Source organism: Aspergillus neoniger (assembly GCF_003184625.1).
Source record: "Aspergillus neoniger CBS 115656 unplaced genomic scaffold BO87scaffold_29, whole genome shotgun sequence".
Taxonomy (NCBI): Eukaryota; Fungi; Ascomycota; class Eurotiomycetes; order Eurotiales; family Aspergillaceae; genus Aspergillus; species Aspergillus neoniger.
Genome location: NW_020291157.1, coordinates 378,717 through 400,683, shown reverse-complemented (window position 1 = coordinate 400,683; position 21,967 = coordinate 378,717). Strand labels below are relative to the sequence as shown.

At 51.8% G+C, this 21,967-nt stretch overlaps 9 protein-coding genes across 9 annotated transcripts; 3 read left to right on the top strand and 6 right to left on the bottom strand.

Moving 5' to 3' along the window:
- The first annotated feature begins 3,807 nt into the window (after positions 1-3,807).
- BO87DRAFT_379064 (uncharacterized protein) lies at positions 3,808-5,327 on the top strand. The gene has a single exon (XM_025623941.1). It carries the CDS (start codon positions 4,075-4,077, stop codon positions 5,311-5,313), a length of 1,239 nt encoding a protein of 412 aa, XP_025476943.1. The 5' UTR covers positions 3,808-4,074; the 3' UTR covers positions 5,314-5,327.
- A 787-nt stretch (positions 5,328-6,114) lies between these two features.
- BO87DRAFT_315166 (uncharacterized protein) lies at positions 6,115-6,588 on the bottom strand (the record flags this gene model as incomplete). The annotated part of the gene is made up of 2 exons (XM_025619684.1): positions 6,115-6,237; positions 6,304-6,588. 2 exons carry the CDS (start codon positions 6,586-6,588, stop codon positions 6,115-6,117), a joined length of 408 nt encoding a protein of 135 aa, XP_025476942.1.
- Positions 6,589-6,728: 140 nt separating this feature from the next.
- BO87DRAFT_399589 (uncharacterized protein) lies at positions 6,729-7,401 on the top strand (the record flags this gene model as incomplete). The annotated part of the gene is made up of 5 exons (XM_025625449.1): positions 6,729-6,795; positions 6,867-6,923; positions 7,015-7,109; positions 7,239-7,328; positions 7,360-7,401. 5 exons carry the CDS (start codon positions 6,729-6,731, stop codon positions 7,399-7,401), a joined length of 351 nt encoding a protein of 116 aa, XP_025476941.1.
- A 270-nt stretch (positions 7,402-7,671) lies between these two features.
- BO87DRAFT_461519 (MFS transporter) lies at positions 7,672-9,373 on the bottom strand (the record flags this gene model as incomplete). The annotated part of the gene is made up of 7 exons (XM_025629094.1): positions 7,672-8,225; positions 8,283-8,339; positions 8,387-8,681; positions 8,734-8,866; positions 8,935-9,048; positions 9,097-9,241; positions 9,302-9,373. 7 exons carry the CDS (start codon positions 9,371-9,373, stop codon positions 7,722-7,724), a joined length of 1,320 nt encoding a protein of 439 aa, XP_025476940.1. The 3' UTR covers positions 7,672-7,721.
- A 424-nt stretch (positions 9,374-9,797) lies between these two features.
- On the bottom strand, positions 9,798-11,610 carry BO87DRAFT_442632 (allantoate permease; the record flags this gene model as incomplete). Its single annotated transcript, XM_025628061.1, has 5 exons — positions 9,798-10,890; positions 10,935-11,024; positions 11,070-11,164; positions 11,212-11,439; positions 11,486-11,610. The coding sequence occupies 5 exons, from the start codon at positions 11,608-11,610 to the stop codon at positions 9,962-9,964; spliced, it is 1,467 nt and encodes a 488-aa protein (XP_025476939.1). The 3' UTR covers positions 9,798-9,961.
- A 406-nt stretch (positions 11,611-12,016) lies between these two features.
- Positions 12,017-13,818, top strand: BO87DRAFT_379060 (NAD(P)/FAD-dependent oxidoreductase). Its single transcript, XM_025623940.1, has 2 exons — positions 12,017-12,415; positions 12,466-13,818. Exons 1-2 carry the CDS (start codon positions 12,238-12,240, stop codon positions 13,740-13,742), a joined length of 1,455 nt encoding a protein of 484 aa, XP_025476938.1. The 5' UTR covers positions 12,017-12,237; the 3' UTR covers positions 13,743-13,818.
- BO87DRAFT_442630 (sulfatase family protein) lies at positions 13,804-16,353 on the bottom strand. Its single transcript, XM_025628060.1, has 4 exons — positions 15,553-16,353; positions 14,512-15,495; positions 14,333-14,454; positions 13,804-14,275 (listed from the first exon to the last, which is right to left on the bottom strand). Exons 1-4 carry the CDS (start codon positions 15,896-15,898, stop codon positions 13,943-13,945), a joined length of 1,785 nt encoding a protein of 594 aa, XP_025476937.1. The 5' UTR covers positions 15,899-16,353; the 3' UTR covers positions 13,804-13,942.
- Positions 15,892-17,173, bottom strand: BO87DRAFT_418231 (uncharacterized protein). The gene is made up of 3 exons (XM_025626872.1): positions 16,713-17,173; positions 16,399-16,632; positions 15,892-16,343 (listed from the first exon to the last, which is right to left on the bottom strand). The coding sequence occupies exons 1-3, from the start codon at positions 16,842-16,844 to the stop codon at positions 16,290-16,292; spliced, it is 420 nt and encodes a 139-aa protein (XP_025476936.1). The 5' UTR covers positions 16,845-17,173; the 3' UTR covers positions 15,892-16,289.
- Positions 17,174-18,487: 1,314 nt separating this feature from the next.
- Positions 18,488-20,731, bottom strand: BO87DRAFT_461516 (putative amino acid transporter). Its single transcript, XM_025629093.1, has 2 exons — positions 18,940-20,731; positions 18,488-18,873 (listed from the first exon to the last, which is right to left on the bottom strand). The coding sequence occupies exons 1-2, from the start codon at positions 20,290-20,292 to the stop codon at positions 18,814-18,816; spliced, it is 1,413 nt and encodes a 470-aa protein (XP_025476935.1). The 5' UTR covers positions 20,293-20,731; the 3' UTR covers positions 18,488-18,813.
- Positions 20,732-21,967: the final 1,236 nt, after the last annotated feature.

Genomic DNA, 21,967 nt, shown 5'->3' with positions numbered 1-21,967 from the left:
ATGCAGGCGGTGCCTCGTGGGACCGTCATTTGTCGTCCATTTTTGCATTGTAGATCCAGGAAACTCTTCGTTAACCAGAGGCACTAAGTATGAAAATCATCCCGTTAAGGCATGTCTAATGCACCAACCAAACTTTGTTCCAGAACAGGCTGTGACAAAGTACGAGCAATGGCTCCAAAAGGACGTTGCTGCAATTTAACTTTACTGCTTTTTTACTCTCTTGCATATATGCTGACGTCGAACATGATCGATGGAGAAGATAAAATGACCGTAACACCCATCACATCTTTTACAAAGAAATTCATTGGAAATCTGGTCTCATCCTTTACTCTTTGCCTCTGTGAGTACAACCATAGGCTCGATCAACAGAGACTTTGAGCTTCTATTCTCCTGCCGCAATTATCGAACGTGGGTACTTCATCTTTCACTAGCACAGCCATCTCCTCATGAGCTTCTCGGCAGTTTTGGCCAGCACGGTGTGTCTGGCCTCATGTGCCGCTTCAGGCGAGCCATCTCTTTGCACGATCACCATCTTGCCGCTTACCCTCCTGGTGGGTCTGGCTGCCATCGGTCGTATATTCCAGAGCAATTCGGCGGTTGAAGACATGGTCCAGGATGCGCCCATGGGCAGAAGGCGTATGCGCCAAGGGATCGGCCGCTCAGCACATTCCACAAGAGAGGCCTGACTGGTGAGCCCTTATTGGCGCCCTCCCCTGTGATCTTCCCCAAGTGGAAATGCTGATCTTTGATAATTTGGGAAGGTTAGGATCTTCACCATCCCACTCAGTCCAGCTTTCCGGTGCCGAAGTGATCCGTGCACACTAATATCTCAAACGTTGGCCATGGAGGAACTGTTGATGCGATGCGACGCAACGTGATGTATACAGCGCGATGTTCTACGATGTTTTCTGGCTTCCCTGGTTTTTCTACCAACCACTTCTGTTTCAGCGTTTCCTTGGATCCCTGGCTGCTTGCATATTCCACTACAGAGTAATTATCTCTTACAATATATTATACGTATTTCCAAATTGCTTGTTTAGCCGAATGAAGATATCCGCAGATAGGCAGAGCAGAACAAACCTACCGGTTGCCCGCCTTGCTTCTACCTCCTTGCGTAGCCAATAGCCCTGTAGTATATAGGGAAGAGAACTACGTGGTCCATGTGACGTCAACTAATCAAATTCGTACAACTCAAGAGTAGTTCAAGTCATTGGCTTGCCCCTCTTCGCTGTCTTATCACAACTGCTGGTTCATGGAACGAGCCAGGGTGCGACAAGGCAAACCTGACACAACCTCGAGCCTTGCCGCCGAACCCTACTCTGACAATATCAAGGAAACCAAATCCACTGACCCCCCGTGACGTGGAATACGGGATAAATGTCGCCTTAATCAAACACGACCTTTCCAAGCGGATATGCATGCGATCGTGCCCCCCGGTGGCTGCATTCCGTCAGGACCACAGAACTGGGGATGAAATAAGGGGCCGCCCAACGCCCAATCTCATCCATTCCGGATACTATGTCCGCAAGGCGCGCCGGAAGCCCCTCCTGGGCCCAAGCGTGGCAGTCCCAGCTCTTGACAGGTGGAGCCTAAAGTTCTTAACGTTATGGAGATATAATCAGTAAGCAAAGACCTCTCAGTAAAACAATGAGGAGTTCTCAGTATCCACTTCTAATAAGAGTTCCTCGTCAATCCAATGGCAAAACCAAGTTGCCTATCTTCTCCGTAAAATAGAGTTGTTCCAGACAATGGAACCGCACTGGTCTCCACCGATAAGCAAAGGGAGATTGTCCGTATGACGATCTGTGGAGTTGATGGGGAAGTCGGTCTTTCGTGCTCTTGGAGTTTCCAGGGTAGTTCGACAAGGACGGGGAGCTGCCTGCATCTCAAGCTGATAATCTACCTCGTAAGTCTTCACCGCAATGTGATGATCCGCACTTTCGCAGCGAGAGTGAGGACTATTGTGACGCTTTGATGCGTGCTGCAAGACAGAAGTACATGCCCTCGGGATTTGGCCCGTTGCAAGACGATCGTTGGAAGACGGATGTTATCACACACATCATTGGCCAGGATACAGCCCCGACAGGATGCAGATACAGGTTCTAGACGCAAAACTATGGATAAACATGTGGTGCGTCAACGGGTGAATACGGAAGCATGTAAGGGCAACTGGGTCTGTTGCATCTATACTGCAGACTATATGCTGTTTCGACGTGTATAACCTGATTTCAGACACTGATTATGCAGTTCCTCGGACAACATGACATGGAAAATCCTACTATATGCTGTATAACTCGATGAAACCTGAATCATGAGCGTAAAGAAACGGGACTCTATTGACATATCTCGGGATATGATCATTACAGATTCCCTGAAATAGAAAGGATTACTGCATACCATGCTTGCCATTAGCAAAGGCCACTTGGTAGTGGTGCGCGTGACTATAGCCCCCCACCAAAGTTTCCCTTACACCTCGTGTAGCGCTCATTCTGATTCATGTCTGCCTGTACACCCTAAAGTGTCCTGATTCAGGCGACCTGATTATAGACAGAGCAGCGAAGATATCGGTCTGGTACGACTCTGAGCACTGAAGGTTCTCCATTGCATGTTAAATCACTCGCACTCCAATCGATACCTTATCCCTACTAAGAGCAGAAAAGAGGAATGTGCCAATAAATTCGGTAATTGGAAATGTAAATTTCAGTCGACAGATGAATCCCATGCTCAAGACCCACTTCCAGTAGCGCCCTCGGTGATTTTTAAACCTAATAGAGAATTCCAATGTTCAATCAGAAGCACAAGAGCTTCAGTAAAGATCCTTTGTGCCCTTTAATCCAATGATCCTCCGTAGAGCATCAAATTACATCAGGCGTTAACTTTATGATTCATGGAATCTTGATAGAGCGCCCCTAGTACCTTTCCCGAGTCGGATGACAGCCCTCCTGGACCTGCTGTACCGTTGGGCTGCTGCAGGTTTCCCTGACATTCGCATGACACCAACATGGCCTGTCCTATTTGATGTTTGGAATTACCAGAATGAGTAAGAGAACCTCTCAAGGAAAGCTCTGTGATGCGACTGCATACTCTCCGAGGATGTCAGTCTAAATTGACACTGCTTCATTCACCGTAATTTCATCAAATTTCCCATGTTGTGCACATGGCCATGCAGCTTCTGTATGCCTATCACTGAGCACATTATGGACCTCATCCACCACCAAGCAGCGTATTTCTCCGATAGCTTTAGCAGCCACTACACCAAAGGTAGATAGCTCTGCGCGAGGCAACAACAAAGACAGTAGCATTCCTGGACAGGACTACACTGAAGCACATTATCATGAGACTCGTGGGATTTTCAGACAATACTGGATATAGTAGCAATCAACATTGCAACTCTCGGACCTACCTAGAGATGAAGGCGTAATTCCTCAGCCAGCTTTGTCCTCCACCCGTAGACTTTGGTTGCGATTCTACACTAACCTCGTACTAGTACCGAATGCCCTGGTGGAGTCCACACTCACACGAGTTGCCACAACGGGATACTGTAGGTTCCCCTCAGGGCCGTGCGACAACCACCCGTCCAAGCCAACTTGATTCTATCTGCAAAGTATTCTAGCCGATGGTGTATAGCTATTCAATCACGGTACAGCAAGCAAGTATCGATTCATTGTCAAAGCGCTTTTCGCCATTGAGACGTCATTGGCATTGGTTGGCCTCCGGGGAGCTCGAGGAAAAGGTATATAAGGACGCCCATTGACTGTCCTTTACGATCCAAGCATCAAGATTGAACTCTCACAAGTACCCAAGCACCAGAAATCAATATAGTTGTTCTATCCATCGAATACTCTACCTCTTTCCTTTCCCTGCACTCACAATGGCCACTGCCACTCAAACTGCTCTCTTCGGACCTGACCTCTACCCTCCCATTGAGAAGGTATCCGGTCAGCTCTCTGAAGACATGAAGATCGTGACTGAGCTCCGTAAGAGCTGGAATCCCACCATTGGCTTGCAATTGTTCGATGCTCGCAATCCCGTGGGCATCTACGACGCACACATGCGGGCGGCCATCTTCCAGGAATGTCTGGCCTGGACCCGTTGAAGGACCTTCCTGATCCCGAGCTCCTCGCTACGGCAGCTCCCAGCCGTCTGGCCTTTCTGCCTCGTGGTGAATACCTCCTTCGTTGCTTCCGAGAATCGTTCCCCGATGTCCCAGACATCCCCTTCTGGCACGCCGTGGCAGAGCAAGTCTACGGCTTCGCCTGGTGTCTGGTAGACAACACCAAGCTCTGCCACCAGTGCGTATGCAGGAGCTCCACCGCCGGCGTACTGGCCTGTTTCCCAGACTACCTTCACTTCCTGGGCGACTTACCCGTGGTGCTGGACATCTGCACGCAGCGCGTCAGCGAGTACATTGAGCACGTCCACCGAGACTACGGGCCCGGGCCACATCGCAAGATCATGGACGCCTGGCTGATGTGCAACCAATCCGTGTATCTAGACGTGCTGCACCCCAAAGCGACACAGTTGAAGTTCCCCGACGATGAGCGGCGCAGCATCAGCTACCGGCTGATCAACTCGGCGGGCCGTGCATTAGCCCTGCATGCGCAGCTGGAACAGCCGCTGATCGGCACGGACGAGGAAGTGGATGCCATTTCGTTTGCATCCACTGTGATGCATGATGTCTGCGACTATCGACATGATAATACTGCTAAAGAGTATTACAATCTGTTGACGATTGTCAGCGTGCACCAAGGAGTGCCGAGCACAGCCATGGTGCGACGGTTTTGCATTGATGTGTGGGCGTGGGCGCTGGACAACGGCGCCCTGTGGGCCATTCATCTGGCAGGCCGCGACTTGGCCTGGCAGATTTACATGGCGCGGTATCAGAACGGGTTGTTGCTGGACAAGCTGATGCCTCCGCGCAAGAATAGTCCCGGGTCTGATGTGGACCCGTACGGCGATGCGGTGCTCAATGCCATGAACCCGATGCTGAAGGCAGTGGGACGCAGCGACCAGCCAGGGAGCTATTCGTTGCGAGACCGGTGCCAGAACCCGCAACGCTACGATGAGCTGCTCCAGCACTGTGTCCGACATTTCAAGGAGTGTCCGAGATGCTGGGGCTACGATGCGATGACCTGGCAGGAGCGGGTGCCGGCCATCGGAAAGGCCTATGAGAAGAAGTATACGGACTGCAGCTGCATGAACATCATCAGTGCGTATATGATTCTCACCTCGCCCGATCGGCTGTGGTGGTTGGCGGATCCAACTGCTGAGTATACTGGACCTCAGGAGAAATGGTCGGCGCTGCTGTGCTAGACGTCTGATTAGGCTGTAGCAATTGTCAGCCGAGACAAGCCTATTCACGCAAGAATGCCTTGTGATCGTGTTTTTTTTTTGCTAGCTTCTTTGTCTGAACTGATCCAGAATGGAAGTAATGAGTTCTCAGTAGTTGAATTTGAAATCAATCCGCTTATGCGATGATGTTGTGATCTTGATTGTAGCCCCGTCGGTGGTTGGAATAGTAGTAAAGTCCAATTACAACTATTCTGCTGTCTGCACCATCTTGTCCACAGTGACAATAGTGATAGGATTCTGAATGTCTTCTCGACGGTTCACAAAAGCCATCAGTCGCTCCTACATATTCCAAGCTTAGCATCCATGGGACACGATTATTCTTCACTTCTTAAGACATGCAGTGACTGGAGTAGCGCTGGAGGGTGCCGTTCCTGGCCGGCTCATCAAGTTTTATCGAATCCCTTTTCCAGGCCATTTCATGTAATTGAGCTACGATAAATGACGTGCTAAAAGCACGAAGTCCAGAAATGAGCAAGTCATCTGATGTCCGCTCAGATCAGTTCCATCGCAGCGGCCTCCATGCGACCTGCAACATGGTAATCCAGGTTTTCAACCCAACCGATCAGCTTCCAACTCAGATGTTCCTCCCATGTGACTCCAGTGGAAACGAGAATAGCTTGTATTGTCATCCGTGCCATGGTGCTAGTAATAATTTCGCAGATATGGTATCCCAAACTCCAAAGACTTCAAAAAGAATAATCGAGTCATTCAACTATGCAAAACTCAAAAAGGTCATTGTACAGTGGCGTCCATCTGCTGCCCCTACGCTTCGTTCAGCTGGCGTTTAAGCTCCTCGGCCTCCTCGGGAAATTCAGCGTAGTAGTCGGCGTACAACTCCAGCAGGGCCGTTGCGTTGCTTCGCTTGGCGATGGGAATAAATTGGACCTAAAGGGTTCGGTTCTGTTAGCAAACCCAGGGAAACCCGTAATAGATCCATTTCGGGGCATATACCTCGTAGGTAGTGAACTTGTCGCCGTTGATGCACTTGCCGGGCGGCAGGGCAAAGCCGTTGCCATCGCAATCCGATTCAGCAAACGCCGTGAGAACATAGTCGCCAGGTGAACCCTTAAGAGACTTGGAACTGCTCGAATCCAAGGTCAGACACGTATCCGTTTTTGAGCTACTCGAATCCGTTGGGTTGTCCCCCTTGCAATCCTTTTGGGAGTAGCCATGAATAGTAGCGGCCTGGGCGAAGGCACTGAAAGCCAAAGCGAGAAGGATGGACTTCAACTGCATGATGGGCGACTGAGATCAAAAGAAAGCAAGGTGAGACAAAGCGTTGGAACGAGTGTATGTTGGTGGAGGTAGTAAGGACGGGCAAGGAGAAAGATGGACTGGTCCAGTGGAAGGATAAGCAACGGTCAGGAGAAAGAGCGATGGGCGAGGGGGCGGCGGCGGCGGCGGCGTCGGCAATCAAATCAGCCTGGACTGGACGTGTGGTGGGTCAGGAGAGAGGGAGAGAAAAAGGCCAGGAGCAAAAAATAGCCATGAAACAGGAACCGACCGAGGACCAGTGGGGGCCGGGCTGGGCAAAATGGCGGCTGGATTCGCGGAGGGAAGCCATGGATGGAGTCCGATGGATGGGCTAGTGGCCGCTAGCCCGGGGAGTAAGACGCGTCATTGGCGAATGAAGCCCATCAGGCTCCGACGGCGATTTCCAAGGATCGGACACAGTGCAAGTGGCAGTGATTGGCGGTGGGTTTCATGATCTGGATGATCATCCTGACAAGCAGAACATGTATATAGATGCCGAGTTGGTGCGTGAAGAATATGCAAAATAAGCCGAACGGGGATTGTTCTTTCTGATGTTTGATTTGATTGAGATGAAGGAAGAGGGAAGAGTTCGTCATGAAGTTATTCAGAGTGGGAATTTTGGATCAGGTTAGCGATCAGGTGAGCGGGTGAGGCCAACAAGGCAGCAAGTCCACCCGAACAGGCCTAGTGGCCAGGCACCCACAATCTCCCTCAATCTTTTGGTTTTCTTCTTCATCGCAACATCCATCAGAGATATTCAAAACGACGGGATATTGCACTTTCCCTCTGGACTAAGCCTCATTTCATGGGATATTAGTCTACATCAAGCCACCTGGAATTGATTTTCATTTGCACAACCTCAAACAGCAGGGGATCGGTAACTATCGACGATCCTCGAAGCGTATTTACTATGTACTCCGTACTGCTTATAGGGGATCTATTTTTATCCCTCTCTAGTGGTCGGTCCACCGCTTCAACAATGAACTAAAATGTGTCAAGCTTCAGTCAAACCAGGTACCACAATTGCTTATCTTGTGCTAGACTATAAGTGTTGTGGAAAATAGGTATGATGTGTATGTTGCTAGCCAATAGTCTCGCGGTTTTTCATAGCTTCCTCACTGACCATCCTCCAGATCGTCCTGGCGGCCCTCCCAATTTCCCAGGAGGATTGCCAACCCAGCCGCCCCATAAAGTCCACTCACCAGCAAAAACGGCGCCCCCGTCCATACTCCACCCCTTGCCAGTCCCCAGCCATACGCCGTCGCCATCATCGGCCCGGCCACCAATACTCCGATTCCCTGCATCACCGCAATCGCCGTATACAGCGTACCCATGTGATGTGCGTCAACGAGCGACGTGATAATGCGCCGAGCAAATAGATGCATCGCTGACCCAAGCGCATACACTACCAGCCCCAATACTGTGCCCGCTGGATGGCTGGACAGCGCAATTAGCAGACATCCCACGCCCATGCAAGCGCTACTCGTCAGAGCCAGTCTAGTGTTTTTGGTGAATGGGGACATGCGCCGTCGCTCTATGAGCCAGTGCGATATGCCTGGCAGGATTACCAGAAGCAGCAGTAGTCTAGTAAATCCTCGCACGGGTATGAGGAAGCTGGCCTAGAAAGGAAAAATGTTAGGTCTGGCCATATCGTGGTTTTTCCCGGTTCCACTCACCTGCGCAATCGTCCAATGAAACCGGTCGACAGCGAAGAGCAGAAGCAGTTTCATTACCTGCATTCCTAAATACGCAATAAGAACACCGCCAAGAACAGTTGCACCCGGCGATGTCGCCAGATCACAGCGATTGACTGGCCCAGCTCATCAACTGCAGCTCTGATGCGCCCCCGGATATTCTGTCGTTGTGATACTTGCTCCGATGAAGACGATTGGCCGGGTGGTGTCTGTGGTAATGTCTCCGGTAAGAGAAACAGGAGGAGGCCACCAGCAGCATTGAAAACAGGCGATAGTAGATACGGTAGCCATATATTCTTCGTCATGAGCAGGGCACTAAGCGGAGTGGCCAGAATCTCGCTGACGAGCACCGTGGCCGCTACGTAGAGGAATGCCGTGGTTCTAGACTTTGTGAGCTAGGTAATCCTCCACTAGAGGCATGGAAGTCTCTTACTGCTCTTCGTCGCTGAAAAGATCAGCGAGTATGACATACATCATGGAAGTGGCTACTTGGGTGCCACCACCCAACACTTGAGCTATTGGACCAAGCCAGATCAGTCGCAGCGGGAGTTGATCGGAGAACCAACCTGGACGGTAATCAACCGCATCAGTTATTGAGACCTAGGAGTACCTCATCTATAGGATTCGCGCTCACCGACAGCCTTGGTCCACGCATCGCTCAGCGTGAATCCCACCGCGCATAGAAGCAACACCGGCCGACGTCCGATCCGGTCGGCCAGCACGCCGTATGGCACCGCGAACAATATACCTAGAATATGTCAGTCGAGCTCTGATAAATGAAGAAAGTGATCCCTACCCGGCACCTGCTCCAGCGTATCCTTCCAGTCCTGTAGGAGAGCCACCTCCCTCTGCACGCGGTCCATTTGGCATTCCGGCCCATCCTGCCCTACGGGACAGAACTTGCGAGTGACGATCTCGAGCCAGACTTCAGTCTGGGGCGCCTAAGAGAGATACTCGGCAAAGTCTTGAACGAGGATAATGAAACAGATCAAAGCCAGTACCCGCCATCGCGATGACCGCTCTTTCGGCTGTTTGGAGGGTTCGAGTAGAGGCGTGTATTCGCTGGCAGCCATAAGGGAAGGAAATTATGATTGCGCCTGGAACCAAAATGGACCATAGAGGGGAAGAAAAGGGAGAAGGGGGGAAGCATGGATATCACTTTTGGGGTTGCTATGGCTTGCATATCCCTGGTGCCTGTCAGCCTTTCGACCAGCTCAGGATAGGCCCCGATAAGGTCATCCCCGGCGAATCATGGGGCGCATCAGCCGCCCTAACGGTCGTCCGTTGGGAAACACGCTGTACGTATAGATTGGCTCAACCCCTGTCGCCGTAGTCAAGCTGTCCGGTTTTGGGGTCGTACACCCCAGTCAGCTCGGACGTCCGGGTGATCCCTCCGCGAGGTGGCTGAGGCTTATTGCAGCCAGTAACAATGGAAGCATCATTCTTTGTCCGATTGAATAATATATATCCTTATCAGAGTTTATCGCGGTCAAGGAATTAGCTTGAAACAGTGGACCACTGAATGACTTTGTCTCAGCCAATTTATTGGTCCTTACTACGCCGACGTCAACAATCCTTGTTCTGCCATTAAGGGCACACCCATGGTTACATATCGCCGTATGACAAGGCCAAAACAACAGGATAGTCTGCAATATCTGACCTCATGCGGTCCATCGCCAATTTGGATCCTTCCATCCGCCCACCAGCGACTTGGTCGACACGTCCGCCGCGGTGAGTCTCGCTCCTTGCTCGCGATCGCGACGCCGGTTATCGTAGCGGAAATACGTTCCCATCCCCAGGATTACCAGCACTCCGAAAAGGAGGAATGCGCAGTTGACGATTAGCGCCGGCTTATATCGCGGGGCTGTATCTGCCTTGAATGCCAGACTGGACGGGATGCCAGCACAGTTGGCCGCGCCCACCAGGAATCCTACCGTCGCGGCACGCTGCGATTCGTCGGTGACATTGTTCGTGTGCCAACTATGGAAGACAGAGCTGGGCACGAAAGCCCCGGCTGCCAAAAGAAAGCACGCAAAGTAGGCAACACCCTGGTGCTCTGACGCGTCCACCGCGATCAAGATGATGTACCCGACAAACGTGATCATCAGCGAGCCTGCCAAATGTATGGAACGTTCCCGGAAGTGATCAGATGATTTGCAGATAATCCATAGCACGAGCGTGCCGACACAGTACGGCGCCACCGTGTAGAGGTTCGTCTTGATGGTGGAATACCCCAGGAGAGCCACCATCTGCGGTAGGAAATTGCTAACGGAGGTCTGGGCGACGCCGTAGCAGAAGCAGCTGACAGCCCATGCTAGCACACGCCAGTCACTCAGCGCCGCCAAGGCTTCGGTGATCGAGAGCTTCTCGCCCGTTCGCACCGACCCGTCCTGCAGCAGGCGCATTTGGGCCGCGCGAGCTTCAGCTTCGTTGAACCAGTGGCATTGGGCGCCGCTGGCGGGGAGCCACCAAAGCGAGAAGGATGCGATGATTAGGGTGGCGCCGCCTTCGATGAGGAAAAGGTACTTCCAGCCTGGGAGGTGGTGCTTGATTTGAAAGACGCCAAAGGAGATGAGGCCGGAGAAGGCACCTAGAGACGTCAGAAGGATCAGGTATCAGAGAAGGGATACTCACCAGCGATCGTGACCATGCCGTAGAAGATACTCAGTCGAAAGGCGATCTCGTTGCGTTTGTAGAACTGCGTGAGGTAGAAGATCACTCCAGCTGGTGCGGTCAGCAAGCAGGTCAGCAGCGGAAGCTTTCACCTACCAAAGAACCCTGCTTCGAAGATCCCCATGATCAAACGGCAGACTAACAGGCCTGCAAAGTTGAACACGGCGCATTGCAGCAGTGTGATGGAACCCCTGGGGCTATGGTTAGCGGGATCAGATATACCAGAAAGGTAACCCACCATCCTATCATCATTGTCGGTAGCATCACCTTTCCGCTAAATTTTTTCAACATCAAGTTGGACGGCAGGTCAAACAAGCAAAATGTGACGTTGAAGACCGCCAATATGACATTATACTGATTTCCGACCAGGTGGAGGTCGTTCTCGAGGCCATCTGTTTTAGCATTACCCAGGTTGGAGCGGTCGAGGGAGTTGAAGAAGTACATGAGCGAGAGGACCGGAAGCAGCCTGCAAATGAGCATTTCTCCAGCAAGCAAGAGGATGGAGGAAGTACCGGAAGTCCAGCTTGCGCACGACCGACCGCTCCGCTGCGGCGTCGATGGGGATGGAGTCTCCTACTACGACACCTGCTTCTTCTGCGACAGCGTGTGACTTGTAGTCATCTTTCTGCGTGTCCATGGCTGGATTTGGTGAATGTTACAGTGAGACAGTGGTCAAATATATGCCTCAGACAATTACGAGGTGTTTTCTGTCTTTGAGAAAGGACGCTCGATGGACAATCGGGAGCAGCCCGAGGATATATGCTTCAGTTCACTATCATCTTCGCTGTCGAAGTCAAGAGTCACATGGCATATCGACTCTGTCACTTATCGATCCTGATGCCAGCAACAGATAAGATGGAAGATGGAATCAAACAGGCTCCCCTTCGTATCATTCCGCCATGAGGAGTAAATCCAACGCATATCAGGGTTGGATTGCCGCAAATGGAAGCCCAGGCGGGCCAGCCCGATGCCAGCGATGAGATGATAGACAACCCCTCTCTGGAACACATCATCTTCGTCCTTGTAGCATCATCGCCATCGTCCTCATTCCTTCCAGGAAGGTCCATCCATCCCGTGTCTGCAGCAGCCCCGCGTTATCAGTGTGAACTAGCATTAAAGGGTGGGGGTGTCCAGCTTCTCCGCACGACCAACTTTATCCTATCAGTAGCTTGGCAGCGCCTCTGTCAGAACCAATCCACAACTATAAATTGCACCGGCCCTGATAAGCGTGCACCAGTTACTGTGTATCTACCGTACATTGATCATGTCTGCTCCTGTCGACAAAACCGCCCCGGTCGCCATTGTTGGCGCGGGCGTGTTTGGCCTCTCCAGCGCTATTCATCTGGTTCGGAGGGGATACCACAACGTCACCGTCTTTGACCGCCAGCCCTACCACGAGACGCTTTACGACTTTGATCGTGGCTGTGATGCCGCATCTGCAGGTACTGCGCACCGCAGCCAAGTAGATACTTATGCTAATGGCAACTATCAGATTGCAACAAGATCATACGGGCTGCCTACGGCCACGAAACGTGGTACCAGAACTTCACCCTGGAAGCAATCAAGGCATGGGAGGCGTGGAACGACACCCTCGCCGAAGGGACAACTCTGCCCCCTGGAATGACTCGCAAAGAACGCATCTATGTCAACTGCGGCAACTACCATTTCGGTGACCACGGCGATGCAGCTGGCCTGAACCCCTTTGAAAAGGCCTCAGTAGAGAACCTGACCAAGGCCGGCCTGGGGCACACTCAGTACCTGTTTGCGTCCAATCCGCAAGAAGCTACCCGAGCCAAAGCAGACGGCTATGGCTACGCAGTCGACCCCTTCCACCTATCGCGCGACGGACAACAACCAAGCGGATATCTCGATATGATCGGGGGATTCGTCTACGCCGACAAGGCATGTCGTTACGCGCTCCATCTAGCGGAGAAACTAGGCGTCAAGCTCATTTTAGACCGCCAAGCTGGTCGCTTCGAGGATCTCCTCGAATCCAATGGCGAAATAACCGGAATTCGCACCGCCGATGGCAAGCATCATACGGCAGCCTTAACCATTGTTGCCTGCGGGGGCTGGACACCGACCCTCGTCCCAGAAATGGACGGGCTCTGCGAAACCACCGCGGGGTCTGTAGCGATGATCCAAATCCCGGAGGGTTCTCCACTCCGCCAACGCTTCTCGGCATCTAACTTTCCCGTCTTCCAATGGAACGTGCGCAGCGGCGAAAACGGCAATCTGTATGGCTTCCCACTGGATGATCGCGGAGTGCTGAAGATCGGTTATCGCGGGACGAAATACACGCATCCGCAGGTTCAGTTAGATGGACAGGTGCGCAGCGCCCCGATCACGAAATGGACGGCTCCGTCTGTTTCTGGATTACCAGAAAAGTCCGTCTCGGTTATTCAAGGTTTCCTGGATCGGTATATACCTGAACTCCAGGAGGCGGCAATAGGGATCTCTCAGACACGGTTGTGCTGGTATACGGATTCATATGATAATCACTGGGTGATTGATCGGGTGCCCGGGAAGAAGGGATTGATGGTGGCTACGGGTGGTAGTGGCCATGGGTTCAAATTCCTGCCGGTGTTGGGACAGTTGGTAGTGGATCGTGTGGAGGGAGTGAAGTCGGAATTGTTGGAGTTGGTGAAGTGGAGGAAGTTGGGAGCTGGGGAGAAGGGGTCGAATGAGCTGATGAGAGGGTTCAAGGATGGGAATGCGTTGCAGAAGGTGAAGTTGGTGAGTGAGCCGGGGAAGGGGAGTCGGCTGTAATAGCCTGGAAGCTTTACAATGTTCAAGTTGAAGATAGGCTTATGAGCTTCAGAAGCCCGAAATATGATCTTCTATGATATCACTCTCAGGTATCTGGGATTTGATATCTACGAACCGCCCTTTATTTCACTTTTGTACTTTTCCAGACCCCGCTGTTGTCGTTGACTTTGCTTCTTAAGATTATCCGAGTAGTCAGAGCATCAAACCCAATCACTCCACCTCGTATGCCGATACGCCAGCGGTACTTGCGGCCCTTCGGCCTCGAGCAAATATCCATGCTCGCACCAGCCAAACTGCACCCGTACCTGACGGACATAGAACGCATCGAACGTGTCGTCCAACGCATCGAGCAAGCTATGCACATCGCCGTAAGGATGCAGCGTCCGCCACGGCTGGATGCAGGTATCTCCTTTGCACGATTTGAGTACCATAAGGAGGGCGTCAAGACGGGTGGAGATTTTGACGGCGGAGTAGGATCCTATTTTGGATGCTGCTAGGTTTGGGTAGAGGTTTTTCAGTTGGTAGGGGTCCGTCTGGACATGTGTGTCAGTATAGTACATGGAAATGATGGAATGGTAGAGATGAAATACAGTCAAATCGTAGAGTTCATGCTCGCCACTACACCAGACAGAATAGTAGAGGTTAAAGTCGGGGCTAATTAGTCTCAGAGCCTTGTAGGTGTTATTGATAAAGGTAGCAGGTCCACCGTTCTCTGTCATACTCCATTAGCATATCCCTCACAGGCTGTAAAAGGCAGGACAATACTTACCATCCCGTCCAAACGCACCCTCAAAACCAGCCCACCCCCAATACTCGACATTAACATGTTCATGTCTGCCTCCATCCATATCCGCAGCATGAATCTCCTTTGTTGTCAACGGAATAGCCACCCCATCCAGCTCCCCCTCTGCTTCACCACCCACAATATCCAAGATCGTCGGCGCCAAATCGATATGCGTCGTCACCGCACTCACCTCCACGCCCCTCGGCACTCCCGGTCCTCTAACAAACATCGGAACCCGAATATCCTCATCGAATCCACACTCCTTACCAGGATGTAACCGATGCTGACCGATGTGGTACCCGTTATCCGAGGTATAGAAAATATACGTATTATCGAGGATACCCGCATCATCCAATCGAAGGACTATCTTCTCGACGAGTTCATCCACACCCTGCAACGAACGGAGTCTATCACGATAGAACTCATCATTGTAGGCAACGCTCTCAGCATCTTGTTGCGGGAGGGACCGCACCCAGCTGACTCCACTAGGATGGTCAGGGTTGAAGTTGGGGGTTCGGGGGATCTTCGCATCCTGAAACAGATGTTTATGTTTTTCTAGTGGAATAGGAGGAGAGAAGCGGAATGTCGTGGTGTCATTCTCGTCCGTCATGTTCAGGTTGGAGTGCGGCGCCACTGGGGCGACGGTGAGGAAGAATGGCTCGTCGCCGGCGATAGCATCGTCGAGGAACCCGAGGGCCTTTTTAGTGATTACCTCAACGGTATGTTGGCCCTCGTAGCTAGTTGGAGGGTCCTGGTTCCGTTGGTAGTGAGGACGAAGGTACTGGTATGTGTACGGGTCGAGGAGGAAGTCGGAGGCGTTGAAGCCCGTCACGAAAGGGGCGTTGTAGTTGTCCACGGTGTGGGCGTTGAAGAGTTTCCCTGTGTAGTAGGTGGAGTAGCCGGCTGCTTGGAGCCAGAGGGGGAGCCAGTTCTCGTTGTGGCCTTCGACGACGAATTTGGGGTATCCTCCTGTAGTTTTCTGTTAGTGCTTTGGGTACTGGTAGTTGGGGTAGGGTTAGGGGGTACCGTATGGGGGATAGATTTCGGTCACGTTGGTGTTGTGCGCTTGCTTGCCGGTCCAGAGACTTACTCGTGAAGGACAGCACAGGGCGGTGGTGACGAAGTGGTTGCGATAGAAGGCGCCCTGGCTAGCGAGGTAGTGATTGATGCGTGGAGTATAGTGGAGGGAGTCCATTTGCAGGTCCTGGTCATCGACGAGGATGAAGACGATGTTGGGACGGCTGCTGGAAGAGTGGGTAGCTACATGATGGTCCTGTAGGACATTCTGGCTATCTGGTTTGCCAATTACTGCAAAGGAGTCGGTGGTCGCCTGCGCCAGAGCGGCGAAGGCGAGAAGTGAGAGTCCTTTCATGGTTGTAGTATTATTGTGGTTTATTTACATTGTAGCGGGACAGCGAAGGTCTGCTCTTTATTTGAGTATTCCTTGAAAGACACCACCACCCCACTTGAGATACTATCATTTAACTCATCCATTGGACAATGCGATTCCTGTTGATGCTCGATGCCGATCTGTCGTGCAAGCGAAATGCAAGGGATGGCGTGATTGGCGCTAAATCACCACCATCCGGGACGAGCTATATCATCGGGTGTAGATTGCGCGTACTGTTCTTGGGATGAAGAGTTGCTCGACTTGATTCATGAATTGCTATGTACACATACTTATCAACTAGGCGAGAATATATCCTAGGCACTTGGATATAGCTCCCTCAAGCCACCCCCCTTTGTACATCTACACCACCAACCTAAGCGATCGTGATGTTCTGGCTGAGGGTCTGGAGGTACGGCTCAAACGAAGCCTAGAACACAATAAAATCAGCAGAGATCCATAAGTTGGAATGGCATTCAACTTACCCCAATAAGGGAGGCATGAGCAACACCCAGCACCGCCTTACCCGAAGCAGTCCCCTCGGGAATAGTGACGGTGAAGTTCTGGTATTGGGGCAAGTACCACTCGTGGTACTCGGGGTCAAAGGCGCCATTGTACAGGACGTGGCCCAAGACCTCCGAGGCCGGGTAGCAGGTGGCAGAGGCGCAGGACTGCAGGCCGATGGCGATGGCCATTTCCTCGACGTTGGTGGGGGGAGTCTATCGGAGAATATCTGGTTAGTCTAACTGAGACAGTTTACACCATTCAAGGTCGGGAATAACAGCATCGCAGGACTTACCGGACGCTCAATCTGGACCGTCACCTGCTGGCCTGCCTGGACAGTCTGGCCAGCCTTGGGAGAGGCAATCTGGACATTCTGGGCCAGTGCGGTGGCAGCAAAGGCAGTGATGGCGGCGAAAGTGAATTTCATGATGGCGATGGCGATGGAATTGAAAGAGAGGCGGGAGACGAAGTTGGAATGGCTATGATGGGAAGAGCATGAAGAGGACAGCTCCGACCCGGAGTAACCCGGGGTTTATATGGACACCTACAAGCTGGCGAGGGCATGATGATGGGAGGTGTTGAAGTGAGACATGCGGAGGCCGGATGATAGAAATAGCAGCTCCAGCTGGGGATATGGGGCAGCCGAGGGGGAAGTGATTGGCAGGGTTTCAGCTAGTGAGTGTCGATCGGATGTCAAGTTGATGGATCTCATAGTGGGAGGTGAAACCCATACTTGTTTGTGTAGGTACTTTGTACTCCGGTTGACCCCGGTGATTTTGTTAGTACGGTGGAGAGTTGCAGGGATTTGAAACCTTGAAGCGGTAAGTCTCTCATACAGCACCGCCTTCTTAATTCGCTATGGTGAAGCCTTGAATAGCAACGCTGAATGGCTATATAAAGTATTAATAATCATATTAATAATCATATGAACGGCAGAAATCAAAGGATTCAGATCCCTGCGCCTCTCCACCATACTAACAAAATTACCGGGGTCAACCGGAGTAGTTACGGGTGTGATGTCCCTATGGGGCTATATAACTCAGGGTAGGTATAGAAGTGGTAAGAATAGATCCGAAGACCCGTAGCTACTTGGGATATGTTGGTGCCTGTGGAAGGTGGAGAGGAAAAGGAGAGGCAGAAGAAGCAAAGGACAGGAGAGACTTCATTTAGTTATTTGTTATTAATTTAATCAGTCATGCATTATGCATAATTAGTTAATACTTACTGTACAATGACTCAGGTGGTGCATGCACAAGTCACATGATGGATGTTGATGACTGATTTCTCGGCAACTGGTCGGCAGATAAACATTAATCAGAATGATGGTATGATCTAACTAGTGAGAAAAGCCATCATCCACGATAGGGATAGTGGAAGCTTAACTGGACGCCTTAGTTATATATCGCAGGGGAGTCATTATCCACTGAGTGGATAGAAAGGTGGCTGATTATTGCCACTGGCAGGAAAACTACTACCACTTAAGTACCAATATATATTCAAACCATGATGACTTAGGGTACACACTGATGATCATGGTTGGGGAACAACGAACACCACCAGACCATCATGCAGTGAGACTGAGATAGCAGTGCTGCATTATCCAGTAGTAAAAATGCAAGTATCACCATCATCATGTCGATCTATCACACAGTAGTAAAGTAGCAAGTAGTATTCTCGGTGGTATCAGCCCATCTCACCTCAGCGGCGATCACACATCCACTACATCATGACATAGGTTGGAGTGGACACTGGAGATACATACCGCTCGGGACCCCCACTGGATCCATCCCATCGCAACATCAGCGGAAATAATGATCCGATGGCGTGCTTACAAGTATGCTTCCACTTCTGTTCGATCGGTCCTTCCGGATAGGGATCGTGGTTGTGACGTTGCAATGTCGCCTGCGGTGGGCATGGACCTCCGCCCTCCCCGCGTCATCCGGACATTCGCCCAAACCTTGAACCTGGACTCGATCCAGTGGGCAATCCAACGCCACCACAAGGCTTATCTCCCTAATACGAGGCTTAATCAAGCTGTATACAAATAGAAGAAAGTAAGATGATGTTAATGTAGAACTCTATTGCGAACAGGGTCTTGATCTATCGCTGGGAAAGAAAATTGAATAAGATCAAAAAGAACATGGGGAGGTATAGTGCTGGTGCAGAGAATATTGAGAGTGTTCAGGGCAAATGATGAGGAGCAAAGATGACAGAAAAAAGACCCGCTCGTGTATCAACAGGGCGCTCGTAAATGTATTCACACACAGAAAATCATAACCATCGAGTCATATGTACATCAAATGCAAATGCAGTGGAGAGGGTATTTGCATGGGAGGAGGGTTGGCCCCGGTCGGAGTCGCCTCTCCCCCCAATCGAATTAATCACAAAGAAATGCTTTACTCCGGAGCGGCGCAGGTGAACACACCACGGACGGATCCGCTGCGGTAGTTGAGAATCTAAGCACAGATAATATTAGCATCAGATACACAAATGTAAGAATTGGAGAGGAAGAGGGCTCTTACAATGTCGTCGACACTGGCATAGGTACCAGCCCCCAGCGTCACCAGACCGATAATCAAACAGCACAGGTTCAGTGCTCCCAGCATCAGGTTCTTGGGCGTGTTCCACTTGCCCTCGCGCACCAGCAAGAACCACATCAGCGCGGGGAAGTAGAAGGTGAAGCCCGAAATGAAGAGCGAGGAGGAGATGGACAGCAGATCCGAGAAGAAGGGAATAACTTCGGCGATCACAAACGCCACCCAGGTGATGACGGTGATCAGCGCCAGCCAGGTGATCCAGCCCATCTTGGTGTTGATGAAGCGGATGGTCGAGTGCTTGAAGATGCGCCCGTGGATCATGCGACCCAGCACCACCGTGTTGATGGAGCCACTGATGAAGATAACAGGCAGCGCAATGCCAAAGGCCACACGCTTGACCATGCTGCCCGCGGACAACAGAGCGGGGCTCTGCACATCCTGACCAACAAAGGCGTAGATCAGCGCACCCGTCAGCGTGTAGATAACAATTTCAATGAGACCCAGGGCCCAGATGGACTTGACGTAATCCTTAGGGGTGTGCATCTCATCCATGAAGGAGAACTGGCACATGGCGAAACTGTAGGCAAAGACGATGTTGGTAACGGCAATGAAGGCGTCGGTGAAGGTGATGCCTTCCTTGGGCCAAGCGGACCAGTTGACCCCGGAAAGACCAGCCGTGGAGTCGGAGGCCGTGATGCCCGTGGCGATCATGGTAATCAGGATGGCAGCAATGATGGAGACAAAGTCGACGTAGCCCAGAATGGCCATCTCAGCGAAACTGGGGGGCACGGCGAAGAGCAGCAGGATGATGGCGGAGACAACAGCGAACACGATGGAGCAGACGCCGCTTTCGGTAATGTTAATGAAGGCGATGGTACCCGTCAGACAGTGCGAGCCCGTCAGGAAGAGCAATTGCAGACCCAGCATCACGTAGACAATCTCGTAACCCACCCGGCCGAACATCAGACGTCCCGCCTCGGGGTAGTGGGCAACGTCGGGGAACTTCAGCTTAACCTGACCGACGACGTAACTGGTGTAGATGGCGACAAAACCCAGTCCCACGGTCAAGATGACACCGGCCACCATACCGAGGGTAGCGAAACTGCCGGGAATGGACAAACTTCCCAGCGCAATGGCCTCGACGATCAGCACGACCGTCAGGCGCTTCCATCCCAGACGGTTATATTTTTCGATACCGGCCTCGTAGATGTTCCGCTCGCCCTCGCTCATCTTCTCCACCAGGTCGCCGTCAAACTGGGCGGCACCACCATACTTCTCACCCCCCATGACATTCTGGGACTTGTTGTCCGTACCGGAGATCTCGTCACCGTAACCCATGATGATCACGTTGTTATTGTTATATATGTATAAGATAGAGTGTAGTGGAAGGTAGTGTGAGAGGGCAGAGGTGAGCTAGTGGTAGTGGCGGTTGGGTGGAAGAGGGTAGAGTGAGTAAACACACAGTGCCCTGTCACACACCGATTGCCTTGGGGTGAGGGTTTCGGGGAGAGGGAGAGGAGGAGGAAGAAGAGAGAGTGTGTGTGAGTCTGGAGAAGAGAGAGGAACAAGAGGGAAGAGGGAGGGTTTTGAATGGGAGCGGGACGGAAATTCACCGCAGGCACAGAACCGTCCGCCCAGACTGAGCACCAAGAATGAGAGCGCGAGTAGGTAGAGAGAGGGTCGGATGAATCCGGGCACCGCCGCAGAGGAGCTGATAAACGAAGAGGAACAGACCAACGAGAATGGAGCAAAAAAGAACATTTCAACCAGTTTCGTAGTTTTGTGGTGGCCATCAGACGATGGAGAAACCAGAAAGTGACCACCAAAAAAAGTGGAAACGATTTGGTAATGAGATAGAGTGGCGGTTGCTAAGGTTTGCCAGTTTATCTGCTCTCCACGTGGGGACCAAGCTCCCGCCACTTCTACAATTGCACCAATGAGGTACCAGATATTAGTGCCTAGCCCGTCTAGGCATCCGGAAATGGACTAGCGCCCACCAGGGGTTAAGCCCCATGGTGACGTTGGAACTGCAGACCTTACCCGTTTGGGATTAGAGTTGACCCCGTCCCTAGTTCCCATTGCGGACAAGTAACCGGTGGTCACTCTGGTCCAAACCCAACCGGATTGAAAAGGCTAAAAAGGCTATTCGCGTTAGTCTGCATTTTCCCCCAGACTCAACTCGAGGACCGATGATTAGCCCGTGGCAGCTGGCCGCGCTTGCAGTAGTAGTAACTAAGTAGTCTAGTGCTCCTCCTCCTCCGCCCTCCCTCCCTCTCCGTCGTTCCCGATCGACGCCGTCCTCTTACTACGTTCGGGGTGTCCGGCGCGAAGTTTATTTGCACCCGGGTCAGCCGTGAGGCTGAACGGGCTGAACGCTGTATCTTATGTATGGGGATGTAAGGAGGTATCTATACTACTTGGCGGGATGCACTGTCCCGAGGATGGAGAACACAAGGGACGGCAGCACGAAAGAGGATTGGCAGGCACACACACCCATGGGCACAACTCACCGGGCGGAGGAAGATGAGAGAGAAAGAGAGAGGGTCGGGTTCTGAGTCGGGAACAGGCAACGGTGGAAGCGACGCTGACCTGTAACATCAGAAACAACCTAAGAAACACCGGCGTAATTTTTTTCCTGACGAGGTGGAGATGATTAATCTTCTAGAAGCCTGACGAATGCGGCAAATGAAGCCACCACTTGGCAGGCCTTATCAGGGTGATGACCAATTGCTATCGCTCACACACTGAATCCGGGCGGACGTGTGAGCACCGAAACAGCAGTAATTACAGCGAGTTGTTGGAGACATACTACCTAAACTAGTCTAGTTCCACCAGGTCCTTGGCTGATCCCGGCGCTTATCTTATCCCGCTCGTCTCACACCTCCCCTCCCTCCCTCCCTCCTTCTCTCTTTCTTTAATTATTAGCTCTCGGTTTTACTCATGGTGACCTGATGGGTGACCCGGGCCGAGAGATACTAGTCTACAGTACTAGTATTGTGACTCTCGGGTTTGA